Below are 15,773 nucleotides of genomic sequence, written 5' to 3'. Positions count from 1 at the left end.
TTTTCTTATAAAATGTTTCATTATAACGATTTAACTATATACTTTTAATTACATTCGAGTAAAAATTACTACGGGTCATAAATAACTTTAATCATTCGTTAATAGGTCAATTAATTCTTTTTAAAAAAATGCTGTGGTTTTGTTTAAGCGGAATGTAAATTTACTGCATTGCATAAGATAGACTGACTGGTGTAAGGTAGTGTTTTACTCTTCCTTATACAAGTTTAAGACAAAGCTCTGAGTTATTATTAATCCCAAAATCTAATATTATCTAAAAATACATATTATGAAACTACGGTACTTATTATATAATTAGGTATGTTAAAATAATACTATAGGTTTACGTTTATAGTAAAAATTTGTATCATCCTATATTAGAGTCCATTTTATTAGTACAATATTAATATATTTCCAACAATTCTATCTATTATTACAGTTAAAATTTAAAACACGTAAACATGATTACGTAATCTCAATAACTGATAAGCGTTTAAAAAAACAAATAAAACTGAAAAATTGTGAGATTTTTATTCGCTAAACATACAATCTTCAAATCTAGACTAAAATAAAGTGCCAAAACAACCAATCAAAATTAAGAAAAAGTTTGACTATATTTAGAAAAATATATAATAACAGAAGATAAGTCACATATTTATTTTCTGTAATCTATATTCAGTAAGTACTAAGTACAGCCAACAAATTTGTCGTTTTTATTACTTAATATTTTTTTTTTGGATTTATTATAGGTATTAAATATTAATTGTGGGCGATGAACAAACAACTACATGGGTAATATGTATATGTGTATTATTATACATAGTAATGTTCGGTTCCTCATCGGTAATCGTGTGTATAAATGTACAATATATCATGAAAATTAAAACTATTTAATATTATTATATACATAATATAGAAAGTATTAATATTGTATCACGCAACAAGTGGGATTTTTAAATGTACGTATTATATTAAATTATAATACATATGTGTATAATAAACAGTTATAGGTTTATCTGTGTAATAGAACCACGACCTTTGTTCGACAGCTGAACCACAATGATGAATACATCGAATTCGATTACCTAGTTCAAAGTACGTTGATGATATTAATATTATTGGTCGGATAAAAATATCAAAAATTGTGAAATTTTTCTTCGAGGATGAGCTGGCATTGCATTTTTGATTTTTTTAATAAATTGAATTTCGTGCGTAATCACGATAATAATGAGTCAAATTTTATTATAAAAAAAAATTTCATCATCTGCGGCCGGTCTGTCGCCGCGTACCTCAACGTGCGTTGTCTGTCAAGTTGTCGGCACGTTGATCGTTCTCAAAAGCTGGAATTTCATGTATAATGAAGTTTTAATGTTTTTAAGTTTTAATGTTTAGGATAATAGAATAATAATAATGATATAGTGCTATAATACAACAATCTCGTCCCCCGTTGCGTATTTGTGGTACAAATTGAACCTCATCTTGAGTCTGATCACATGTTTTTCGATTTATTTTATGAAAACGTACCATTCATGCAATACCAGGAAATAAATTATACACTAAGTGTCAGGATTTTTATAGCGGTCTAATCTTTTTTAATTGACAGTGGTTGAATGTAGTTTAAAACTAGTTTATTGTTTGAGTTTACTCAAGCTTTAAGGGGAGATTATTATAATAGTGTACATATTATTAATACGCATTACGAACACCTAAGCAATGTTTTTATGTATAGCTGTCTGGCTATGATGATATCGTTACCTATCTTAATATGGATTTTTAGACCAATAAATCTCTACTAATATTTTAAAAGCTCAAGTACATAATAATAATAAAGATTTCAACTTATGCACTCGACAACTGAAGTTGATTAAAAATTAAAAACCAAAAAGTAGATTGTATATCTTTATTTCGTTTATACGGAATTTAAGAACCACGTTTAGATGGACATTTTAGGTAATATTATGTACCTATAAGTATTATAAGTATGAATTACGACCTGGGTGTCGAAACAGTATTTAAATTGTTTGTATCTGAAAGAACAGTGAATTATAATACGTTTATAAAATTATAACCATATAATAAAATATTAGTCGGTAACTTTTTATGTTTTTATTTTGTATAGGTAATACAATTTAGAACAATAAGTAAAAAAGATGGACGATTTAATGGCCTGAAGTTCGGTAACTAATAGCCTCTATTATGATTATTAGAAAGAATAATCTAAATCTGAAATTTTTTTCTTTCATATTATATTGTTCATTCGTGTACACAGTTTAGAATTGTCTAACACATACGTTACGTGCGCTATAGATATACAACGGGATCATCGGGTCATTAATTTGTATATTGTTTTATAATAATCTTCCATGTGTTTACATTAAAATCGACAGTTTTACTTTCACACTTAACATAGCAACAGTCTTAAACGATGAATAATGACACTACTCAATTATGTAGAACTTTATACCCAACGTATAACATTTTAGGATTTTTATTTTGATAAATTACTGCTGTTTCATAGCAAGACTATGAAGTATATAAAATAGGTGTGTGAGAAAAAAATTCTTTGATATATGGTTGCTTTATTATTCGGAGTACCTACTCATATTATGTTTATTTTTGTTCCGGGAATTTCGATTTCTCCCGACTGAAAGAGTTCATATGATGACAGAGTAAATTTATACAATCGTATTCCTCAACGGGGCCTTGGCACAGTAATTAAGTAGTATGATATAATAATAATAATAATTATAATAATAGTTGTAATTATTGTTATTATTATTAAGTAAGTGTGCAAGTATTATTACAAACGTCTCTGCGTACAAATGCCGGATATGGGATGAAATGAGCTTCTATCATGCAGGAGTTCGTGGATGTGGCTGGTGGGCACAAACAACGCGTACTTATGTCTTACACTTACGCGAATCGACAGACATTTATTATTATTATTATTATTATTATTATTATTATTATTATATGATATAATCACGCTCTGTACAACGTGACGGACATCACATACAGACACACACACGCTTCATAAGAGAAACGAAAATAAATAACCGTATCCGTATGTAATATAATATCTCAGTTTACACGTGTGCAGACGTTTAGTAAAACGAGAACGTGATTTTTTTTTATATATTTATCACTGCTGCTGGTATTATCGCCGTCCGAAATAATTACGTCCCAAATTGCGAATTCATTTTTTTTAACGTTCCCGTCTACCATTCGGAATCCGTAGATCAATTAATATTATAATATAAAGATGATGATATAGGGATACTATACGGTTGACGATTAATTTCAAAAATTACCATGGTTGGATATTATGGTGATAAGTTTAAATGGTTAAATAATTTCATAATATATCAAATTAAATGGACGGTGCGTGGGTAAAATGGTGTTAGTAAATGTAACGACTAGCTTATTCTGACGCCTTAAACTTGGCTATACAACTTATTGTATTATACCGATCTAAAAATGGTTGATACAAAAAAAAAAAAAATTGGAAAATGTTACTTTCTTTCGAACTTAGGTGCTGACAGCGTACCTGTTGAAGGCTTTTTCAATACATATTTTACTTTTTTTTAAAATTTTACTATGGAAGAATGGATCTTGTGTTGATCAGTACTTCTAATCCCTTAATAATTATAGTAGGTATTTACCCCATATTATTATTAACTTAATTTACATGCCTTCAAATTTTTCATTTTTGTTACACATTTTTTAATTCAAATTAACAGTACCTACTTTTAAAGAATTTAAATTGTGTACAGATTATATGATTAAATATTTTATCATTAATCATGATTCATCAGTAATAAAATATGTTTTTAAAAATGTAAATAATACTATATTAATAAAATATAAACATTAATTGTATTCAACTAAATAATTATTTTGATTCTACTTCGAGGCATAGCGTATCACTTGAAGAATAGTATGTTAAACCCTAAATAGGACGTTTTTTAAGCTCGGTTATATTTAGGAAGACAGAATCCTCTTGCGTCCTCCTATTTTAACCTCTGGTTAAAGGACCTATACGGACTATAATTACTGTATGAATATGACCCTATCTTAGACAGTCAAGTACTTTCTCCCTTGGTTTGCATTAATATTATGATAACACATTGGTAATGTTGAATGGAAATTTTACCTTTTACATAATAGTTTTTTTTTTAAATACAGTTTTAGTTATTTATTTAATTACCTAGGTAAATAAATAAACAGGGAAATATGTTGTTGTTTTGATTGAAAAACGGGCGAACAAATAAAAACACTAAAAAAAAAAGTGAACTTTTCACTAGCTCATGATTTCTTGTCGGTCGATAGAACGCAGCTGAACGTTACACGCTGCCGTGCACGTGCTCCGAGGGGTGCGTCTTTTGTTTCACGTGGTGATTTGATCATCGCAGGTTGCTGCCATTTATTTGGGCTGCCGCATTATGTCATGTCCAAATAAATTTTCCCGAGAAATTGATGATGATTTAATAACTTGATTTGTATTCTCCTGCAGTCTCCTCCGCCGTTGTTACATCAAAAGTGTAACTTGAACGGTACGTTTAAGAGGTCAATAGTTTGTCCGTTATATAAACAATACTTAAGTAATACTCCTCATCCTACAGAGGTTTTTGAAGAAACCACATTCAACGTACTCTAAAAATCTTGAAATTAAGTAAAGGTCTTTCTCAATACCTATCATCTGGTGATCTATCGTTTATACCTAGGTATTTTAGCCAGCAGATGCGTTTAATTACGCGGTAAAGTAGAATTCGACAATTCTTAGAGAATATGTTGGTGTTCTGTGAAATATATAGGACGTGTCTAGTGTCTTAGACCAAATATTTTCCATAACCATGGTGAAATAATAAAAAAAAAAAAAAAAATTACCAACGAAAATAAAATAATTTATTTTAATTTATTATAATATTTTAAAAATGGAACAATGAGTAAGTTTTGTTAATTGCTTTAATCCATTATATTATTTTCAACGATTTCAACCAGAACATACATTTTTGTATTAGTTTTAGATTCTGAGCGGATATTTTACAGTGGATATTATCTAACGAATAAATCTAATAATAAGAGTCTTGAAAAATATTATATAATAAGAATTACTCGTTCGTGAACCTATTGATTCATGTAATGGTGAGTCTTTTTCTTCCATTTTCGGTTGATGAAAAAAATAAGGTGACAATACAAACAATATTATGCAAATATCTCTAAGTAACACATCATCTTAGTGTATTCGCTCGTGTCTACATATTTCATAGATTTGCCCTACAAATTTACATTTCTGAACACTTTCGATGACCTGACTGTCGACATCGAGACGAACAGAGACATCAGTTTTTTGGACGACCCTTGCAAGCTGCCCTAGCTATTACATTAAAATAATATGTTATTATACGGTAAAGTGTAGTTATTGTAACGTAATTGGCGCTGTTCCCGTGTTCATCTGGCATTGCGCGCAATCATGTATCTTCATTGCCTATACAACACGCCGCGGCCGTCTTACAACGTGGTACCTATGTATCGCAAAATGAGCCAAAAACTCGTTACAAAAGTATCAGAATCAAAATCGTTTAAGACTGTGCGTTGTCTTATCAGACATCGTTTACAACCGTGTCATGAAATTGTCTCTTGCGAACCGTTATCTACTTACGCAATCCGCACACAGATATATTTTTATGGATGCAGATCGTAAAATAATAAAAGTCGAACGGAACAAAATTGATTCGCAGAGATTTTCCCGTACATTTTACTCCATTATTACTTAAATTTACTATATTCGAATAAAATACTTGAACCATGATGCGCGTTTTAACCACATTAAAAAGTGATGTGAAATTCAAAAACAATACAACGAATCAAAATAAAACTTTGGATTTCCTTTAACTTATTCATCGTCTTGAATTACACGTATTCACAAATCTTTTGATATCTATAGTATAGTAATATGCAAATGTCCGTATTGTATAATAACCTATTAATTTAGTTACGTAAAATCATGATAAAATAAATTTTAATTTGTGCACTACGCATACATTGCTGCCGTTTGATTCCATGTCAACTGTTTAAGTTGTACCAAACAGCCGCCTGACTTCACGTCCTCCGTTGAAGTTGAGCAAAACCTTTTTTACAAATCTAAGTAACCTAAACATCGCTTGAGACTGTATTCAATTCCTTTCCAGTTTCCTAGTTAGAACAAACATTTTTGAATTTTTTTTTTTGACAAATTGTTACTCGACGGTAGCGTAAACTATCTAGCTTAGTTCTGAAGTTCACTTGGATATGGTTCCACAAATAATTTCCTAAAAGTAAAATGTGTACTAAAAGAGCCATCAATAGGTATGTCACCAACACCTAAAGTAACATTTTCCAAATTTTTTCCTATATATTTTTTATATCTTAAAAAAGAGGTTGTTTCAATAAGAAAAATTATATATTTTGAAACTAATTTATAAAAATAAAGATTTGTTTTTTCAAAAAAATTAATAGATAAGTTAATGTATTTTGACATTGCTCATATGCTAACTAAAATATGTGACCCGTTGATTGAATATTGGTAATTTGTATTTTCCATTAATTTTTTTAGTTGGGTGGGTGCTCATAATTTTCATCAGCAATACATATTTATTTGAGGATAGCCGGTACTGTTACTCGGGAATCAATTCAACGGTATCGGTACCAGTAAACAGGCACCCAGGAATTAACTAGTAGGCAGTCCAATATTTTGTTACCTCTCACAGTCTCTCTTCAATCTCCTATTTTTTCTTTGAATTATCCCATCTTCAAAATATAAATCTTTAGTAAACCGGAAGACCTGATTGAGTATTTAATCATTTATCTAAAAGAGACGTGCCGGCTCGCCTCACTAGATCGAGGAGCAGTGTCCACCAATATCGGGCTAGATATAAGAAATACAAAACGAATATTTCATGTAACAATACATTATATTCTTGAATTCTTCAGAAATGTACTATATTTATATATGATTGTATTAGTCATAAATACTCGACTTTTCTTGAAGCTGTTAGCAGTAAAAACATTTAAAATACCCAATACCTAAGAAGTAAAAGGAAAAAATTAAAAGTTTATTTTAAGTTTAAAATACCGCTGTTCGGGTATCTCAAATTTCAAAATGAATTTAAACTATAAAGATAGCAATATAAAGTAAAATAATTATTTTTACCACTTCTTAATTTTTTTGACATAACGAAAAATATTTTATTGAAATTTATAGGAAAAGAAACTAAAACAAATAGAAAATTGAAAATGTCTATAAATAGCTTAAAACGTGTCAAAATACTTTGAAAATTGAATGATATTTATAAAATGGTAGTATCCGGTGAAAATTGCATGTATACATGATAATTTTGAGAAGATATTTTGATATTTAAGGATTTTATATATATATATATATATATAAGGTATACCGTATTAGGTAGGTACCTGCTGTAGAATTATTACTATAATACTATGTATTTTTTAACACTAAGTAATTATTATAATAAACCAATATATCATCGATATTACATATATTGTATGTTGTTATGGATTCTAAGTTCAGGAGTTCACTCTATAGTCTAAGACATATACAGTTATACATTGGAGTCATGTACTCAAAGTCTAACTCGTGTCTCAACAATCATGTTTTTTACTTTCCATTCTTCTTATATGTAAACACCGATCATTTACACAATATTTTTCTTCGTTATATCAATTCACAGAAAATTATATGCGTTAATTGTATGCATCAATGAGATTAGAATAGAAATAGTATGCCTAAATCTTATTGTCCTTGACCAATGCGATAGGTAGTTTTTATATCGATTTTTTTAAAATTAGAACAATATCAATTAGATTATCATGATGTTACGAGTATATTAAATATACCAATAAATACTGAAAAGAAGTTGCGTTAAAAATAAATCATTGCTGTACAATTTTTATAATGTTTTTATATATTATTTTGCATAATTGCATCGTTTATTTGGAGATAGGAATTATTATGATTTACATGTATCTACCTATTGCATTTTTAACGATAGCAATAGGCATAATTTTATGTAAAATAAATCTAACAAAAATGCTCACAATAGGTTTATCATACAGAATACATTGTTGAACAATATTTATCATTATTATATTATTATTATAGTTATCAATTATTTATTAAAATTTTTATTTGTATAACGAAGTATTTACTATTAACATAATATTTATAATTTATATAGATATATATTAAATATGCATTTCATATAGAATGAGCAATACGTACGTATCATATTGTTAAGTCATTCATTACCTATTCATTATTCGATCACAAAAAATAAATATAACTTGTATATTATATTATTATATGTATAATACCTATATGATAGTATTATTATAAGTTTATGATAAAAATACTCCAGAACACAAAAATAATGAAGCTCAATCACTGGAAAGTGTCAAGTATGACTGTGATAGGCGACATTTTTTAAAGCTAATTAGTAATTAATAATCATACATAAATTATAATAATATGTCATACTAATTATACTCATCCATTTATATATTATGATATTCTTATTATTAATCGTAATGTTTATTAGGTATATAATATCAATACCAATAATATATATACGAAAAGAAACGTTCGGATTTGGGTTTTTTTTTTACAAAATATCACATGTGTGGTAAAATTTCCAAAAACGTTTAAAAAGATCAAGCATCAGTCGTTTACAAAAATGATGTGACCTACTCGTACGACCCGACGATAATAATAAATTATAATAATAAGTAAAATATCGTCGAAAAAAAATTATTTTGTGTAAAAAAATACTTAACGATGATTGTTTTTATTTTAAAATTGAAAATTCTGTAATTAACCATCGGAAAAAGGAAGAAATTAATTCGAGCCGTCCGGGTATAGACCCAACTCGATGCCGAGCCGTTTGGGCTGCCTGACTTTCGAAGGGAACGGAGCAAATGGTTTCGGTGCCGGCGTAGCGGAATCCTCAACATTGTCTTGGTTTCCTTTCGATTGCTGGGGCGGAAGTACTCGATCATCGCGTTCAGCTGCAGATAATGACTCGTCCGCCAAAAAGTCTTGGAAGTCACTGGCGGCGGAAGTCTCGGTTGCAGATTGCGATTCACCCGTTAACAAATCTCGGAAGTTGTCGGCGGAACCCTCGACATCGGTTATAGAGTCGTTCGCAAACAAGCCTCGGTAGTCACTGTCTGCGGTCGAAGTCTCTACGGTGGTCAACGATTCGCCAAGCATGCTGATGTCGTTGATCAAGTCCGGCAACCGTTCTTCCAAGTCTATTTCTGGATCGTCCGCCGGAGCTTTCCCTCTGCACATCCGCTTTAACAGTTCCGAATTGGCTCTCAACATTTCGGCTAGGCTCACGTCACTGTCGTCGTCGTTGCCGGATTTGACGTCTGGTAGACGACATTCTACAACGACATCGACGACCAGATCAGCGTTTCCGTCTCCGTCTTCATCGCCGTTGCACACATCGTCGTCCACCGACCGTTCGCTGCAGCAATCGGACGCGGGATCGTCGCAGAGTTCGGTAGACGTAGACGAAGACGATGACGACGACACGGTTCGTTTCTCTCGGACTCGTGGTTCTGAAACGCCAAAAAATACACAGTTATGTGGGTTACAAAATTAAGTAACTTAAGGGGGCTCTGCAGTCGATGAAAAAAGTGGCAGACAAAACTGAAGGAATTTGGTTAGGTGGATTTTAATTTTGAAAACAGATTATGATTGATTAACAAGTTTTTCTAGGTTTGAATAGAGGCGATTTTTGATATTCCAAATATTGTTAGCGTCATGACGAATAATATCATTAAAAAATATCATATTTTTATTCATAGATATCACAGCTGAAAAATAGATATTCATAATCACCTTTATAATAACCTATAGGCTATAGTAAATTTGTTAATCAATTAAAATTTGTTTTAAAAATGTTAATGCGTCAAACCAAATTCCTTCAGTATTGTCTGGCTAAAATATGGACTGACCGATCTCAAGTAGACATTGTAACGAATTCAGATCAGTTTTCTGAAATATTATCGCATTATTAAGTCGCTCGTTAGGATGGAAAATAAGTATATACAATTGAGTATAAATTGTTTACCGTTCACTCGCCCGACGTCGAGGCGGAGACTTGTACAAGCGCGTGCAGAAGCGCTCAGCTATTTCTTTTACACACTCTAATGGTCACTTACTACACACGCATTTACAATACCCGCATGCATGCGAATTGAAAATTGCCTGCTTAAAAACTGTCCACTACCAATCCCCTTAACAACATTATAATAATTATAACATGCATAATAATATTATTATTCACATGGACTTTAACAACAAACTGTACCACGGTCAGTCCAATCTGCATATTTGTTTAAGGTGCCTTTACACTCAATCATCGTGTCGTCCAACATTTGTTGTGTTGTTTTATTTGATTTATCTTGGTAGACATATTTAAAACCTAGCAAGTTAATGGTTAGCCAGTGTAACCTTTTATATTTTAAAATTGTATACGCAGTATGATTGATAACCATTTGACCACTGCACTAACCGCACGACGATAAGTTTAATATTTTTTAACTTTACGGTAATACCTGATGACGTTGTATAGATTTAAAAAATTAACCACAGCTTTCAGTCAATTAAGACACTGAGATATTAATACGACGTGTTAAGTTAATAGCCCTACGATAGAGAGAGAGAGAGTGAGAGAGAGAGAGTAAAGGCACGTTTAGACGATTACCGGTCGTTGTCGTGTTATGTGCGGTAACCGGAAGTTGTATATGTACGCATTATACTGTATAATATTCTTCAGCCTATAATACTGTATAATAATATGTAATAATGAAATATTATAATTTAGGTACCTGTTTTGGGTTCCGGTTTCTTGACATCTTGTATGTATTTTAACGGTATGGATCCGGGTATGGGACCGATCGATGTGCATCTCAGAGCCGTTTTTCCGAACAGTAAATGATTCATCGCCGAAGAGTTAGAGGTCCCGATAAAGTTTTGTCCGTTACATGCAGCTGTAAGAATAGAGTTTCGTCATTAATTTTTATTGGAGTGTGCATGTAAATTTATATAGGTTTTTTTGCCGTTGCAGTCACGTAGTATTTATTCTGATATTTTCAGTCAAGGACTTCGTGTCCAAAAAGATCTTAAGCGTACCTATGAAATACGTTATACGTATTTTGTATTTTACCTGTCAAAATGACTTGGACCTGTTTCTGTCTTTCTTTGAGTTTGCTGTATTGTTTCTTCAACGAAGATATGTCTAACGCCACCTTTTCTCTTTCGGATTCCAAACTGGGAGTCGGCTGTCTATTGCTTCTACCAGATTTGTTGTCTATAAGAATCCAAAACACGTGTTAATTGAAATATTGTACGCACGAATTTGCGTTCTTGTCGAGAGGGTGCCACCATGGTAGGTGTATCGTTATCTTACGTTTCGTCCTGAAGCCGTCCTTCCGGTCATTGTTTGCAGTGACCACCGAAGAAGATTTACCATCGATGTCGTCATCGCTGTCCGTCTCCTCGATGTCAGACTCTGTGTAGAACAATCGGAGTCCTCGTTTCGCCACGTGACTCACCCACGGATTTATATTGTACATGTATCTTTCTCGGAGTTCTTTGACTTCGACTAGTTCGTTCATTGTACTGATTGTCTACGAAAGATACGAACACGTTTATACATAATACCATACGATGATAAGTCCCCCGAGTGTGAAAAGTATTTACAGTAGTAGACATTATTATTACAATAACCACGACGGTCTGGGACACGCAAATTCGTCGACGAAAATACTCACGTTGATTAAATTGTTGGCGTCCATTAAACCGAACTCAAGCATTTCTCTGGTGAGGACAGCCATAATACTATAAAATTCATCTGCACTTGTCACTGTCATTATCCGGCTAAATGGAACAGTTTTATTTAACGTCAGTAAAAAAAAAAACTTTTTATAAAAATATATTCAAACATTTCAAACTCTCGTTTTTCCGTCTACATTGTGATCGTATTATTATGCAATACATAGAAGAGACCTGCGCAATTATAAAATATTATGCACACATAAAACAAAATGTCTAACCGAGTTTAAATGGATCTGTATTAAGACGTAACGTACTGTAAGTATTAACGTTGAAATCGTAAAATAACCATATAGTTTGAGAAAACGCACGTTTGGTAAACTCATGACATGAGTTAAAATTAGTTTAATTAGTTTTTGTTCAATTCTCTTAAGTGTTTTCAACTTTTAATCCTCGCAAAAAAAATTAACCCAAAACTAAATAGTCTGTTTTAAATTTTCTGCATTTATGTAGGTTAAATGTACTTTACGCTAAAGATCTTTCCGATGTATATATTATGGTGTGCATTTATTATTATTTATTATGTAAATGAGAATAATAATTTTTAATTTTGACCGTCATGAAAAATACCACGAAAATAAAGTTATTATAATAACTTATGCTAATGCGGTGACAACGTTTAAAATTATATTTTTTGTTTGTTTTGATAAGCATTTAACCATGAAACATAATTAAAAATATTTCCTTGTGAATAATTACAATGTGAGAGGATTCAAATATTTTGTTTCATAATATAAATAAGAAAATCTTTGAATATATATCATCAATTCTACGGTTGTAATAAAATAACGAGTTTCTTTTTAAATGCATTGACTTGTGCTTTGTTATTATTGGAGATGTTTGATATGCAAAAATAAATAAATAAATTGATAATTGACTTCACACTGTCGGCACTGTATAAACTTTAGTAACCTATTGTAGAAGGTTGTTGTACTCGAGCCAAGGATGTTCGTTGTATAATAATATAATATGTTCATGTATTTTATATCAAAAGTCTGTAAACGCGTTAAATTGTAATTATCTACCAAAAACTTGACAACTATGTATAGCTACAGTGCCGCCAGAGTGTTGGCCTGAATATAGTAATGTATATACTTACTCGGACAAAGCGTCCCATATAGCTAAGGCGGTTTTCAAAAGAACCGTGCTTCCTTCAAGAAATATTAAATCCCAGACCCGAAGCACTGTGCGCTGAGGAAGACAATTGCAAAACAGCGTGAGAAACCACTGCATTGTGAATACGTTCGTGAGGGGTGGTTCGTAGCTGGTTCCTATTCAATAGTAGGTATATTATGTATATTATTATGTATATATAATATAATATAATATTATATAATGGTATATTCGTGTGAAGATGATTATAATATAGGATGGCAAAAACGATTCAGCTTACCGGAGTCCTTCGATTCAGTCTGTAACCGGTCTAAATGTCTCGATAGGTTTTGCAGCCTGACTCTAAGCAAGTCTCTGAACACGGCCATGTCCACAGACAGTCCACGGAGATTGTTGGCAAAGTAACCTTCGGGAAGCACGCCTTCGATCAAGTATATCATTACCTAAACGCAAAACAAATAAAACAACAGTGGTTAGACGACTTGCGATGATGCATTAACGCATCGGCAAAATATCCGGCACTCGAAACAGTCAGTCGAAACACGCGACAAGTAAATATTATTTCGTCGGGACGAAAGGATTCGAGTTACCAAGATTTCGTTGACACAGTGCGGCAAACTAACCTTTAGGGCGTCGGATTCGTTTTTTTCCATCACTTGCAGTATGAGCGCCGCCAACATATTGAACCCCTGACAGTAGCCGACTGCCTTGTTCCACCGAGCGAACCCCAACAGCACCCGTTTCAGCAGCGCTTGGTTTTCCAGCCCGGACGAGCCGCAGAACAGGCTGCAACCGGTCCGGTGCAGGTCCTTGACGATCTGCACGCCCAACTCCTCGTCGTCTGGGTTGGTCGTGTCGTTGAAGCAAAATCGTTCCACCTTGGGCCACTCCACGTTCCTGGACGACAAGTATTTTTCCGCCAGAGTCAACCATAACTGTGCAACGCAAAACGGACCGCGGGTCCGCGTGCGATAATATTATAGATCGGCACGAACCAATATTATTTTATATTTATTTCGTATTAAATCATAGGCGACACGCGATAATAAATCTTTTTATGGGGACTAGTGTGGGCGTGTGGGAGTCACGTGGTGGCGGGTGGTGGTTGCAGGTGGTGAACGCGATCGGGCGATCACGATAGGTGTAGATAATAATAATTTATAAATATAGATACGTACCGTGTTCCGGAACTCATGTGGCACGCCGTCCGGAAGTCTCGCGACCATTTTCATAGCGCTCTGCCACTGTTCAAAGTCTGTGTCACCGGGCCCAGGTTTCATGTTGAATCTCATTTTGGTGTCTTCGCCTATATACGCAGTTTTCCGACCACATTAATCAACGCATTGAGTACGTCGTTAAAATATATACATATACAGTAATACAGTAGGTATATAGGACTCAATGGCGTCGAAGTAATAATATTTTATTCTCTAGGTGCAATTGACATACATTTTAAGCGCGTGGTTGATACGTACTTAAGTCGTTTGAAAAGAAACTTATCTGGTTTTTCAAAAACAAACGAAGAGCATAATATTCTTTGATTATATTTATACATTTGGTATTTTATTTTTGACCTAAATATATTGTTATACTTCCATGCCACTGAGTTAGATAATTGTTATAGTTTGGGCTCGGGATTTACTGCATTGAAAGAAAAATAAATATCCTATAAAAATTGTTTAACTATGTTAACTTACTATTGTTGGCCTATTTTGGTCGTTACTCGTTATTGGTTGAAAACTATAACGCAACAAAATTACCCAAAAGTATTGATAAATCATATAGAGAGTTTAATCTTCGACACAATATTCGATATCAAGAATTATGTTATCACTGTGTTTATCATATAATTTGGACCATTGAATAAAAATGTAAAAACTCAAGAAGTCCCGAGCCCTATTATAGCTATTGTGATTAGTATTTTGTTAAGTTATATACTTATGTCGATGTTTATATTATATCATCATAGATAGACATAAGTGATAGCTGATAGATAATAGTAATAAAAGCAGGTACATATATTGTATGAAAATCGATGTCAACCCCATTCATTAAAATGCTTATGCAGGAAATATGCAATGCTCCGTAAGACCTGATAAATACAACGTTTGAGTTTATATGTTAACATTATAATTTAAAGCCGAGAAAAAACATCGTTAGTTCAAATAACAATAGTCATTCAAGTAAATATTTTTTAGCTTTGTGTCGTATTCGAATTTAATTATTTTGGTTTGTCAATTTTAATCAAAAATATTGTGTTTTTAATTATTTTTAGGATTTGTAAAATTATTTGTACATAAAAAGGTTTTTAAATATCATTCAGTGTTCTATAATTAACATGGACATAAAATATAAAATAAAAATAAATATATAATAATTAAATAAACAGTTTCAGTAATAAGTACTTATTGAAGTATAAAAACTTTTTAAATAAAATGCTCCGAGGGTGTTGAAATCTATTGGAGTTGGTGAGTGGAGCGCGGAGGGTGCGAAGCTACTATTATATTTTAACTAAATATATTTTTTGTGTATAAAATGCTAAGTATATTTTATTTGGTAATAAAAAAAATGTTATGAATGAAGATTGGCTTCTCTATTGTTATTTCTAAGAAGTATATTTATTTTTACCACTACAATTTCAGACTTCTATAACTCTCGGTTCAAATTGATATTGATAGAAAATCTGGATGAACGCTTATTATTAAATGAACTTAATACACATGGCAGTTATTTTGACGTAATAAATCATTCAATATCACTC

At 32.0% G+C, this 15,773-nt stretch overlaps 1 protein-coding gene across 3 annotated transcripts in view; it reads right to left on the bottom strand.

The window, feature by feature from the left end:
* Window positions 1-8,659: 8,659 nt before the first annotated feature.
* The window catches only part of LOC100570559 (TBC1 domain family member 30), a 40,651-nt gene continuing 33,537 nt past the window's right edge, over window positions 8,660-15,773 (bottom strand). For all 3 annotated transcript variants that reach the window (XM_008186127.3, XM_003245352.4, XM_029489321.1), the window contains 9 exons: window positions 14,191-14,318; window positions 13,636-13,947; window positions 13,293-13,455; window positions 12,999-13,170; window positions 11,839-11,944; window positions 11,475-11,694; window positions 11,232-11,375; window positions 10,894-11,055; window positions 8,660-9,618 (listed from right to left, as the gene is read on the bottom strand). In XM_008186127.3, the coding sequence (XP_008184349.1) occupies window positions 8,891-9,618; window positions 10,894-11,055; window positions 11,232-11,375; window positions 11,475-11,694; window positions 11,839-11,944; window positions 12,999-13,170; window positions 13,293-13,455; window positions 13,636-13,947; window positions 14,191-14,318 (2,135 nt within the window). In that variant the 3' untranslated portion in view covers window positions 8,660-8,890. The remainder of the gene's footprint in view (window positions 9,619-10,893; window positions 11,056-11,231; window positions 11,376-11,474; window positions 11,695-11,838; window positions 11,945-12,998; window positions 13,171-13,292; window positions 13,456-13,635; window positions 13,948-14,190; window positions 14,319-15,773) is intronic.

Source organism: Acyrthosiphon pisum, chromosome A2, assembly GCF_005508785.2.
Source record: "Acyrthosiphon pisum isolate AL4f chromosome A2, pea_aphid_22Mar2018_4r6ur, whole genome shotgun sequence".
Classification (NCBI taxonomy): Eukaryota; Metazoa; Arthropoda; class Insecta; order Hemiptera; family Aphididae; genus Acyrthosiphon; species Acyrthosiphon pisum.
This window is presented reverse-complemented; position numbering and strand designations above follow the sequence as displayed.